At 38.8% G+C, this 13257-nt stretch overlaps 1 protein-coding gene across 5 annotated transcripts in view; it reads right to left on the bottom strand.

Annotated features, from left to right (window-relative positions):
• The window catches only part of NSD1 (nuclear receptor binding SET domain protein 1), a 135760-nt gene that overhangs the window by 29930 nt on the left and 92573 nt on the right, over positions 1 to 13257 (bottom strand). For all 5 annotated transcript variants that reach the window (XM_060144282.1, XM_060144284.1, XM_060144286.1 and 2 more), the window contains 3 exons: positions 12961 to 13084; positions 6395 to 6595; positions 4075 to 4254 (listed from right to left, as the gene is read on the bottom strand). In XM_060144282.1, the coding sequence (XP_060000265.1) occupies positions 4075 to 4254; positions 6395 to 6595; positions 12961 to 13084 (505 nt within the window). The remainder of the gene's footprint in view (positions 1 to 4074; positions 4255 to 6394; positions 6596 to 12960; positions 13085 to 13257) is intronic.

The raw sequence follows: 13257 nt of genomic DNA, 5'->3' as shown, positions 1-13257 counted from the left end.
AGCCGCTCCACGGCATGTGGGATCCTCCCAGACCGGGGCACGAACCCACTTCCCCAGCATCGGCAGGCGGACTCTCAACCACTCTGCCACCAGGGAAGCCCTATTTTTAGTTTTTTTAAGGAACCTCCATACTGTTCTCCATAGTGGCTGCACCAATTTACATTCTACCAACAGTGTAGGAGGGTTCCCTTTTCTCCACACCCTCTCTTCAGCACTTGTTATTTGCAGACTTTTTGATGATGGCCATTCTGACCAGTGTCAGTGACGATCATATTTTTTTGCAGATATTTTTACTTAAATCTGTTGTAAAACGTTGTCTGGTTGATGTATATGAAGAAAATCTGGTCTCTCACAGATGAACAGGTGGAAAATGGCGTATTTTAATAACCTGTTCAATAACTACATATTCTTTGATACTATACACTAAAACTTCACAGGGTAAACCTTAGTTGCAGTGTCTAATCTGAAACTGTATCAATATACTATTGATATGTTACTAATAGCTACTAATGTAACTATTACATTAAAATTCTTTTATCTGTCTTGCACTTTGAATGGATCTTTTACATACGCATGGTTTTTAACATCATGCATTGTTCATGTGGAAAATATTGGTTTGCTGAGTCTGGTAATCTTCCAAATGTTGATCTATTTCGTTATGTAATACTAAAATGTCACATTTATTAATATCCCCATGATTTCATCAGTAAATACTAGGAAGCAGTTAAGCTCAGGGTGGGTAGATGACAGTTTTCCAAAATTCTAATTTTCACTTAAGAACTCAAATTTTATCATTGGTAACAATTTGCCAGTTGTTTTTCCTTGAATTGACAGGCTCCTTTTTATCCATTTTCAAGAAATGTCTGACAAATATCCAAGTATGAAGAGCCATAGTTTTTTAGTAATTTTTAAAATTAATTTATTTTTATTGGAGTATAGTTGATTTACATTTTTAGTAATGTTTAAGACTAAAAATGGTGTTCCATGAACAAGGCAGCCAGTTCAGATTGCAACTCAATTGCATGAGTGCTTTAACTTAAGATAACCACCAGTATGCAACAGAACTGCTTTATGTATACTTCCCATTTTATCACACTGAATATTAAAACAATGTTCACATGACAGTTGAGATTTAATACATTTTACTTACTTTTTAAAATCGAGGACATAGTTATGTGAAATGTCCAAGTTTTTACTGCAAGTGTGTGGTGACACAGAATTCAATGACTGCTATTACTTGTGCAGTTTAGAGCCATCACCCTGATTTGCACTAAGGTGCTAGCAGTTTTACTCACTATTGGTTTTACACCATCTGTGCAAATGTCAACAAAGAAAAAAGGCAAGTAACATCTTGGTATTATTATGAAAAGAATTATGATCTCATGGAGGCTCCTGAAAGGGTCTCTGGATCTTCTCCACTTCCCAAAGATCAAGATCTGAGAGCCACTGCTGCAGCTACTAAGTTTTCTTGGGGACTAAGTTTTCATTATGAGTATCCATTATTATGCCACAAGTTAGGACTGCCAACACAAAGGAACCTCTACTCTGAAAACATTTCATTCCACTATGGAATGAAAAACAGTCTAATGCTGAAACTGTTTCATCTCCCCATCTTCACAAAACATGTAAAATTTTTAGAGCCTACATCTATTTTCATTCTAAGAGCAGAATTATAGAATGTTGTATCTAAATGCTATTAAATATCAAAATTGTCTTTAACTTTCTTCTAAACAAAAGACAGGTGGTATAATGATAAACAGGCAGCAGTGTTCACCACAGTTTTATAAGGAACAGATATTATAAAAGCAAAAAGGAATGTATGATACAGGAGAATCACAAAGCTAACATATCTAAAACCAAAAACAGCATTGTACTTTGTGCACTAAAACATCCCTAACTATATCAAAATTCCACCCACATGATTGCACTTAATACTCTATTTTATTTATTCTATATTAGAACTAGTTTGAGGATTACAACTATGTCCTGATGCAAACTCTAGTCATGTTACATAAATCTTAAGAGCAACAACAGCAACAACAAAAAAGTCCCTATTGACCATTTTCAATCATATAAAGGAGTCATAAAACTTCTTTTATGGCTTTAGCACTATTTAGTATATCCCAATTTCTCAAAAGGGATGCTAATTCAATTACACATGTTGACTCTTTTTAAAATTAGTCCTTCAGAATGTTCATAACCAGCCAAATTTTTGTGAAATTGTATCACCAATAAGTAGATCTTAAAAAACAGAAAAATCAAGGAAATTGTTTCCCCCAAATTACTAATCAACAAAATTTAGTCAATTTGAAAAGGAAATGAAAAAACTGTATAAGAGAACTGGTGCCACCCTCAACACTAGAAAACAGGGGAGCAATGTCCACAAAAGTTTTGGAAAAAGAACAAGCAGTCTAAGATCTTATAGTAACCCAATGTGAGCTTCTAGAACAGAGGCAAATGAAGAACCGTCTCAAGCAGAGAAATGTAGGACCTGTGGGTGTTTCTCAGAAGTTCAGCCAACCAAGAGAAAAATTTAAATAAGGAATTCAGAACTACAAGCACCCCAGTAAATAGACTGGTGGAGTACTAAATCCTCCACTTAACAAAATAGCAAAAATCAGGCTGTGAGGAATGGAAAGGAAAGAAAATGTTTAAGAAGGATAATATTGACGTTGCTCTAAATTAGGAGAAGTATGTTTTAAGTAGGGGTTGGAGAGGGGGGAGATACAGATAAAGATATAAAATTTATTTGTCCTCCACTGAAGACCTTGTAGGAACTATTATCCCTTACAGTGAGAAAATATTTAACAGAAGTTCATAAATTCTTTTACTTTCACCTTGTTTATTCCCTTTAAACTAATATAAAATTGATTTTAGAAAAACCACACACAATTACCTGATAACAGCATCTTCTAGACTTGTCCCTATCCAGATATCTACCCCTTCTATCTGCTTATATGCACATATGTCTGGAGTATTATCACTTAATATTAAGCAATGCTTTTTTCTGATGTAGGACTTGGGGTTATCTAAGGTTTTTAAAATTTCTTTCTTATTTTATTTTTTTACCTCCAGTTTATTTATTTTTTTTTTTGCGGTACGCAGGCCTCTCACTGTCGTGGCCTCTCCCGTTGCGGAGCACAGGCTCCGGACGCACAGGCTCAGCGGCCATGGCTCACGGGCCCAGCCACTCCGCGGCATGTGGGATCTTCCTGGACCGGGGCACGAACCCGTGTCCCCTCCATCAGCAGGCGGACTCTCAACCACTGCGCCGCCAGGGAAGCCCTACCTCCAGTTTATTTTTTTACTTTTTTCCCCAGCTTTATTGAGATATCATTAACATATAATATTGTGTAGACTTAAAGTGTACAATATATATGTACTTGATATGTGCATATACCGTGAAGTGATCACCACAATAAGATTAGGTAACATATTCAACAACTCACATAGTTAAAATTTTAAGGGGTGTGTGTGTGTGTGTGTGTGTGTGTGTGTGTGTGTGTGAGACAGAGAGAGAGAGAGAGAGGGAGAGGGAGGGAGGGAGGGAGGGAGGGAGGGAGGGAGGGAGGGAGAGGGAGAGGGAGAGGGAGAGGGAGAGGGAGAGGGAGAGGGAGAGGGAGAGGGAGAGGGAGAGAGAGAGAGAGAGAGAGAGAGAACTTAGAAGATCTACTCTCACAGCAACTTTCAAATATACAATACAGTATTGTTAACTATAGTCACCATGCTGTGTATTACATCCCCCAAATTTATTCATCTTATAACTGGAAGTTTGTACCTTCTGACCACATTCCCCCATTTTCTAAAAACAATTTTGTTTCCTTTCTCTTTTCTTTAAGTTGCTTCAATTGTTTATCATTTTGTTAAAATTAAGTCATTATTCAAAATAACAAAAATAAAACCCTCTCTATTGGGGAACAAAACCACTGTACTGTTATGTTATCAATAATTAAGGACATCACTTCCCAGTATTTCTTCTAATGGCAATGTGAAGAAAACTATACTTTTGTTTCAATTAAAATACTGCATTCATCTCTTTTTAGACTATTCATACATCAGGAAGTCATGTCTTACCTTCTGAGCATACAAAACACCAGCTAACATTAACATGCTCATGATTTCGGCAGCCACGTCTGGGGGTAAAGTGATTGGGGCAGATGATGCTATTGGATGCAAGGATCTTTGACCCAGCAGCCAGGCAAAAATCATTGGCATGGTATGCCACTGGGCAGCGGACACAGCGCATCAGTCGACCTAAAAATAAGAGAAAAACCAGGGAGAGAAAAAAGAAAAAGGGATTAAACATAAAAACGATGTGAGTTATTCAAGTTTATTTGCTAGCACTGGGAAAATGCCACAAACAAATGGAAGCACTACTAGATCAAGAGACCTTAAACACCCAATTCCCTAAGAAAAGCTCAGATGGGAACTATATGATAAATGGCCTTAAGGAGTCCAATCTCACAACAGTAAGTGAGTCTACCTCAACAAGAATAAGCCCTACTCAAACCACTGTCCTGACTGGAAAACAGAATCAGCTGCAGACGAAACGGTGGGGGTTGGTGTGTGTGTACAATCAGATTAAAAGACCAGATGGGAGAAACACTAATGCTTGCTTTCCTTGGCTGGTACTCTGTGATTCTTAAAGCCTTTTAGGTGAATGAATGAACCTCTCTACCTCCACCCCCCCATGAGATATATCCTCTAACATACTTTACAAACTAAAAACCACTACCCAAACCACCCCAATGCTACCTACAATAGCAGCTGAAAAGGAGAAGGTAGCTGATGGTTAAGCTGCAATTTTGATCAAGCATGTTACTGTACTTAGGACTGACAAGATCTATAGTGCCAGGAAATCATCTTACAGAAGATATCGCCAGTCTGATTAAAAGAAAAGTCAACACTGCCACATTTTTCCTGCCAAATCCCCTTTGGGAGAAGTGGGCTCTTTGGGCCTACAAGCATTTAATAGTAGAGATACAATATTTGGCTTTCAGAGAAATCAGTAAGAGACCCACTAGTACTGAGCAGAAAGAAATGATTGGGGCTTCCCTAGTGGCACAGTGGTTAAGAATCCGCCTGCCAATGCAGGGGACACGAGGTCAAGCCTTGGTCTGGGAAGACCCCTCTTGCCGCAGAGCAACTAAGCCTGTGAGCCACAACTACTGAGCCTGCTCTCTAGAGCCCACGTGCCACAACTACTGAGCCTGCGTGCCACAACTACTGAGCCTGCGTGCCACAACTACTGAAGCCTGCATGCGCCTAGAGCCTGTGCTCCACAGTAAGAGAAGTCACCGCAATGAGAAGCGCTCTTGCACCACAATGAAGAGCAGCGCCCGCTCGCCACAATTAGAGAAAGCCCACACGCAGCAACAAAGACCCAACGCAGAACTAGATAGATAGAATCCGCCTGTCAATGCAGGGGACACGGGTTCGAACCCTGGTCCGGGAAGATCCCACATGCTGCGGAGCAACTAAGCCCCTGCACACAACTACTGAGCCTGCACTCGAGAGCCCGTGAGCCACAACTACTTAGCCCACGCGCCTACACCCCATGCTCCACAAGAGAAGCCACTGCAATGAGAAGCCTGCGCACCGCAAGGAAGAGTAGCCCCCGCTCGCAGCAACTAGAGAAAGCCTGCACGCAGCAACAAAGACCCAATGCATCCAGGGGGGGAAAAAAAATCAATAAATTTATTTTAAAAAAAAAAGAAAGAAATGATTGTTTTCCCACTGGGAATGGATTTAGAAACTTGAGTTTATCTGCACCCACATAATAGTTTTGGAAACCTCAGCTCTCAAGCTAACCATGAAGCAGGAAAAAATTTTCTGGATAGGAATTTCCATTTAAAAAAATAAAACAAATCAGCACAAAACAAAAACCTCAATTCTGCCCTATATGCATGTCTGAATGATATCACATCTGATAACCATACATATAAGGGCCCACAGAAGAATACACTTTATTCTGATGAAGGAAGACATCCAGCAGAGGAAAGTCCCTGGTGGTCCAGTGGTTAGGATGCTGTGCTTTCACTGCAGAGGGCGCGGGTTCAATCCCTGTTTGGAGAACTAAGATCACACAAGCCACATGGCGCAGCGCAGAACAGAACAAAACAAAACAAGATGTCCAGCAGAACACCTTTTCAAACTAAATGTCACATGAATTCCAAATATTTAAAACTACCACATAATGCCGGGGGTTCCATAAAGCACATGTAAAAATGTGGTGACTGCTAAATTTGTCCATTACTCTCTTATCTCTCACATAAAACGCTGGTACTCTGACAAAAGCTAGAGGCTATGAAGAGATATGCCAGATAGCATCTGAAACATCCATTGCCAATGAGACTGAGGTTCTATAATTAGATTGGTCTACACAAACCCATACCTTTAGATGCAGAAACACTGGCTGGATTAGCAGCATGGCAGGTTATACATATGTGGAGGGAACACCGGAAGCCCTTGTTCTGCAAGACAGTGGGTGGATATTTCTGGACACACTCTTCATGGTAAAACTTTCCACATAAGGGCAGAAGGCACCTTTTAACATCTTCCCCACTCTGCTTGCATACAAAACAGGTATGTATTCCTAGGAAACAGGAAGAAACAAATTAATACTAACTCAAGAATTCACTCAATGCTAAACCATTAGATGAAAAGTTAGTGAGTACACAATTCTGCACCAAATTCCAACATGGGGTGGGGGTGGAGGGTGCCCACACCACAAAGCAATTCTCTGATACCATCTGGTATCCTACAATTCAACTCAATTCTGACACCATCTACTTGGAGATAATATCAGATCCCACAGATTAAGTAAGGGTTCAGTCCTACAAGACTGCCTCCCACCCCAACCCTTACCAGTTCTAAGTCAAGGCTGTCATCTGTACTTCTGACCAACTGGCTATAAATCAGAGGTTGGGTTCAATTAACTTGCAAGAGTGGGTCACAGAACTCAGAGAAACACTTTACTTACTAGATCATCAGTTTACTAAAAAATGATGTAGTTCAGGAACAGCTAGTTAAAAGAAATGCATAGAGAAAGGTATGGGGAAAGGGCTCAGAGCTTCCAGGGCCTCTCCAAGCACGCCACTCTCCCCTAATCTCCATGTGTTCACCAACCCAGAAGCTCTCCAAACCCCATTCTTTTGGGTTTTAATGGAGGCCACATTACATAGGCACGACTGATTAAATCACTGGCAATTGAGGACTAATCCAACCTCCAGCACTCTCCCCTCCAAAAAGGTCAGGGGGAGATGGAACCCTCTAATCACATGGTTGGTTCTCCTGGCAACCAGCTCCCATCCTTAGCTAGTTCCAAAAGTCATCTCTCATTAACATAAAAAAAGATACATCTTTATAGCCCTCATCACTCAGGAAATTTCAAGGGTGTCAGGAGCTCTGTGCCAGAAACTGGACAAAGACCAAATATGTATTTATTAAAAATCACAATATCATAGTGAAGAACATTATAATAGACTGATCAGGATGACAACACAAACCTACTGAACAATCTTAATACCACTATTAAGGGGTAAAATTTAATACATGTTTGCTGATGTGATGCTATAGGAAGTACACATCCCCCACAAAGGATTCTTGCCAAAGGAAAATTGATTTGACCTGATCCAGCCTCTAGATCTAACTACAAGTTTCCATAAAATACGGAGGACAGAGGAACAAGTAAAAGGGACACCTCAAGGATGCAATCAGCCAAATTTAGAATGTAGAAAACTTGGCAGACAAATGACCATTGTCTCAAGAAATAAAGAACATTAAAAAATTGGGTGAGGGGTCCCTCAAATATGTGCAGTTATTGGGATCCAGCAATGAGGTTTGTCATGTAGGGGTGACAAGTAAGGTTTGATTTAGCACAGGCCCAGTAGGGAAACCACATTTGGATACTGAGCACTTAAAATGGCACTAGTCTAAATTGAGATGTGTAGTCAGTGTCAATACACGTTGGAGTCTGAAGACCTAGCACATAAAAAAGAATGTAAAAAATTTCAGTCATTTTCACATTAATTATATGCTGACATATTTTGAATATATTGGGTTAAATAAAACATATTTTTGTTGTAAAAAACAAAAATAATTGGGTGAGGGGAATAGTACTGTTGTAGATTAAGAGAAGTTTAAGAGATGAATTTTTTAATTAAAAAATACAATACAGGGACATTATTTGGATCTTGATTCAAAACACTATAAAACAATATATTTTGAGACAAAGTGGGAAAATTTGAAAGTGGGACTGGGTAGTTGATGACACATAGGAGTCACTGTATACAATGGATATATATTTTTAAAATGTTAAAAAAAATATGCTAGTTACATATATTTTGAACTATATGAGTAAAATGAGGCAAGAAGTTGATAACTACTGAAGCTAAGTGATGAATATGTTGAGATTCTTTATACTGTTCTCTCTACTTCTGTATATGTCTGAGGATTTCTGTAATAAAAAGTTTAAGAGAAAAAAAAAATTCTACCTCTCGCTGGGAAGCAAAACAATGTAAGGGAAAGAGCCCAGGCTTGAGGGACAGACAGACCTGAACACGAATCCTGCCTTTGGCAGCTGCTGGAAATAGGAACACAGTAAAATAATCCACCTCATCTTTATAAACAGTGAGATCACCAACTAATAATAATTTTAGAAAAAAATTTTAAATAAGTATTTGAAAAGAAGCAATCTACTGCCTGATACTGAATAACTGGCAGCCAATACTTAACTGGAGTAGCCTAAATTATGGTGTGGTCATCCTACTATAGGAAAACAGGGTGACCCAGAAGAAATAGTAAATGACTCCTTTATTCTTACTCTATACATCTTTACTAAAACTAGGGTAAAATTTTCTACCCTCAAAAATAATAACCTCTCTTTACCTCACATAACATATAAAACTTAATTCAATATAGATCACAGACCTAAATGTGAAACTAAAATTAAAAAATTTTCAGCAGAAAACAAAATCTTCGTGACATTGGGTTAAGCAAGATTTCTTAACCAAAGTCCATTAAAAAAATTTGATAAACTAGACTTCTTCAAAATTAAAAACTTCTGCTCTTCAAAGGATACCATTGAGAAAATTAGAAAACAAGCCACAGATTGGAAGAATAATTTGGAAAGTATATATCTGATAAAGGACTTGTAGCCAGAATACATATAAAGAACTCTTAAAACTCAACAGTAAGAGAACAACCCAGGACTTCCCTGGTGGTACAGTGGTTAAGAAGGCGCCTGCCACTGCAGGGGACACGGGTTCGAGCGCTGGTCCGGGAAGATCCCACATGCCGCGGAGCAACTAAGCCCATGCACCAAAACTACTGAGCCTACACTCTAGAGCCCGCGAGCCACAACTACTGAAGCCCGCGCGCCTAGAGCTTGCGCTCCGCAACAAGAGAAAACACCACAATGAGAAGCCCGCACACTGCAATGAAGAGTGAGTAGCCCCCGCTCGTCAACTAGAGAAAGCCCACGCACAGCAACGAAGACCCAACACAGCCGTAAATAAATAAATTTATAGGGAGAAAAAAACCCCAAATTAAAAAAAAAATTTGAACACTCTTCCTCAAAGAAGACAGAAAAATAAGCACATAAAAAGATGTGCAACATCATTCATCATTAGTGAAATACACATTAAAACCACAATAAAATACCACTACACATCTGTCAGAATGGCTAAAATTAAAAAGACTGACAATACCAAATGTTGATGAAGATGTGGCAGAATTAAAACTCTCACAGACTACCGATGGGAATATAAAATGGTACAAACACTTTGGATGTTCCTTGAAAAGTTAAGCCTACCATATGCAGCCATTCTGCTGTTAGATATTTACACAACAGAAAAGAAAGTGTATCCATACAAAGGATACACAGTGCTTTATTTATAATAGCCAAACCTGAGAACTATCCAAATGTACATCAATAGATGAGTGGATAAACAAACTCTTATATCCATACAATGGAATACCACTTGGCAATAAAAAGAATGAATTCTCAATACCTGCAACAATGTTGTTTAATCTCAAAGTAACTAGGCTGAGTGATGGTTTCAAAGGTGTATGTACACAAACACACACCAAAACGTCACAGTGTACACTTTGTGTAGTTTACTGTACATCAATTACACCTCAATAAAGGCTGTTTTAAGAAAGAAAATGAATTACTGATACAAACATCAACACAGATGAGTCTCAAAAACATGCTGAGCCAGACACAAACTCTAAAAAAAAGGCAAATCTAATGTGCTCTGAACAGAAAGCAGGTCACTGTTTAACCTGAAATTGGTGATGGGGGTGAGGGGGTGAGGTGCAAAAAAGACTGACTGGGTCTGATCACAAAGGAACTTTCTGGTGTGGGTGTATACATTTTATCGAAACCTATCAAAACATACATTAAAAGGGGTACATTTATAGTAGGCAAATTACTCTTCAATTAAGTTGATTTTTTAAAAAAGTAGTTCTGCCTTAGATTAGCCTGGTTCAGAGAATATCACATCATAATAAAGATGAGACTAGCAAAACTGGATCACTGGTACAAAAGGCAGGAAGATCTCTCTAAATGGTTATCATCAAAAAATCCACAAACAATAAATACTGGAGAGGGTGTGGAGAGAAGGGAACCCTCCTACACTGTTGGTGGGAATGTAAATTGGTACAGCCAGTATGGAGAACAGTACGAAGGTTCCTTAAAAACTAAAACTAGAACCACCATATCATCCTGCAATCCCACTCCTGGGCATTTGTCTGGAGAAAACATGGTCTGTAAGTATACATGCACCCCAATCTTCACTGCAGCACTAGCAGTGATAGCCAAGACATGGAAGCATCCTAAATGTCCATCAACAGAAGAATGGATAAAGAAGATGTGGTACATATATACAATGGAATATTACTCAGCCATTAAAAAGAATGAAATAATGCCATTTGCAGCAACATGGATGGACCTAGAAATTGTCATACTGAGTGAAGTAAGTCAGAGAAAGACAAATATCATATGATATTGCTTATATGCGGAATCTAAAAAAAATGATACAAATGAACTTATTTACAAAACAGAAACAGACTTAGAGAAGGAACTTATGGTTACCAGGAGGGAAGAGTTGCGGGGAGGGATAGTTAGGGAGCTTGGGATTGACACTGTACTCACTGCTATATTTAAAATTTGAAAAAGAATAGATATATGTATAACTGAATCACTTTGCTGTACAACTGATATAACACAACATTGTTAATCAACTATACTCAAATATAAAATAAGAAGTTAAAAAAATTTAAAAAAAAAAAGAAGAAGAAGATCTTTCTAAGAAAATTAGGGCAATAGAGATATGCACGTTTCTAAAATTTGTTTCTAAATTTTAATTACAGGGCCGGGACACCGTATGGCACATAATGATCAAAAGCCCAACGTGTGTAGAAGGCAAAATAACCCCACAACTATCTTGTCTTCCAGCTTTTGTACCTACACTGCTGACAGTGGTAGCAGAAAGATGAAATAACTCAATCTGACATGGCCATCTATTTACAGACACAATTTCACCTCTTATTTCCCACAGGGGCTAGTCTAAGCCTACACTCTTCCCTTCAGGTTATAAACAATTTTTTTCCACCATTCTCACCAAGCCAAGGAAAAACCTCAGTGTTCATCTCCCTCACAATTACATGGTACATTCCCTTTTAATCTTTTTATCTCTTCAAGATTATCCTCTCCTGTCTCTGTGACTGTACTCCAATTATTCCCCCTCCTGTTACGGAAATTTATTTCCCTACACAATTCTTAACCTTCATTCTACTCAAGATGTTCTTCCTCCTGACCCTCTAATATCCTCCCTTAAGCTACTGCTCCCTTTTCCACTGAAGTCAAGCTTCTGTAAGAAATAGTGTATACTGCTACCCATTCATCTTTCAGTTTGGATTAGTAAGGCACTCTCTCACTGCCAAATACAATAGATCCCCTTTTCACTCTAGAACCTCCTTGGTCTGTTTGCCCCATCTGCCTCTGCTGATGACACCCCATCCCCATGGCTTCACAGACATTCCTTCTTGAGTAGCTCCTCCTCACCCTCCAGTAGCCCCTTTTAAGTGGATATCCCCCAGTAGTGTCATTAGCCCTCTTCTCACTCTACAGACGCTTTCTCTTTGGGCAGCATCATGCTATGGTTTTAATGACTTACGAGCATAAAATCTTTACTGTCAACCCTAATTTCTTTACTACTTTCATACTGTAACATCCATTCATAATGCTGAAAAAAGAGCAATCTCCTTGAGAGAGCACAGCTGTGAGGTGCTTTACAGGCTGGTCTCATCTGACCATTCCTAGTTTCTGACCCAATCCGTATATTGTAACTCTCACAAAATAGCTCTCTTCTTTTTGCTAAGCAGTTTTACTGATGTATAATATACACAGAAAAGTGCACACATTATAAGTTCACAAATAATCATGAAATGAACATATTTCTTGATCACCACTCAGATCAAGAAACATAAAATATCATCAGTAACCCAGAAGTCCTCCTCGTCACTACCTATGCCTCACCTCTTCCCTAAAATATCTTAAAATATCTTAAACTCCAAACATACTGACCTATATGCTTCCTGTTCCCCAAATATTTCATACTTACTTTATTAGACCTTCTATCCTTCCCCTCCACACACCAATTTCTATTTCTCTCTTAAAACCAAACTCAGATATCTTCCTCTGTAGCACTGGTGCATCTTCATTCACACAGCACTTTAACATTCACAACAACACGTTTTGCACTGTATTATACTATACATTCATTATTCACTTGAGTTTTTTTGAAGGCAAAGACCACAGAGCACCTATCTCTATGTCTGTAGGAATTAGCCCAGTATTGCCACAAAAAAAAGTGTCTCCAATAAATGATTTTTTCCTAAAAAACTTGAAACTCAAACCTTCCTTGGAAGAAGACCTTTCTCTAACTACTTTACCTGTGCGACATTCATTGCAGATAAATTTTCCTCTGGGCATTTCAGTTAATCCAAGGCACTCCAGGTGGAAAGCCCCACAGCACTGAGCCTCACATAATAGCAGCTCACCCAGTTTCTCACAGTTCTGTTAAGAGAAAGAAAACAGATCTGTCTATAGAAAAAGATTTTTAAAAATCCCAAGCAGAAGGTCTTCATTAAAGCAAAAGTTAAGAAGCAGCTTTGCCAGAAACAAAAAATCCCACCATTCATTCAGCTAGTATTTAATGATTACCTCCTCTATGCCAGGTACCACAGGTC

This window comes from Lagenorhynchus albirostris, chromosome 3, assembly GCF_949774975.1.
Source record: "Lagenorhynchus albirostris chromosome 3, mLagAlb1.1, whole genome shotgun sequence".
Taxonomy (NCBI): domain Eukaryota; kingdom Metazoa; phylum Chordata; class Mammalia; order Artiodactyla; family Delphinidae; genus Lagenorhynchus; species Lagenorhynchus albirostris.
The sequence above is the reverse complement of the archived record's forward strand: the minus strand, read 5'-3'. Positions and strand labels throughout refer to the sequence as shown.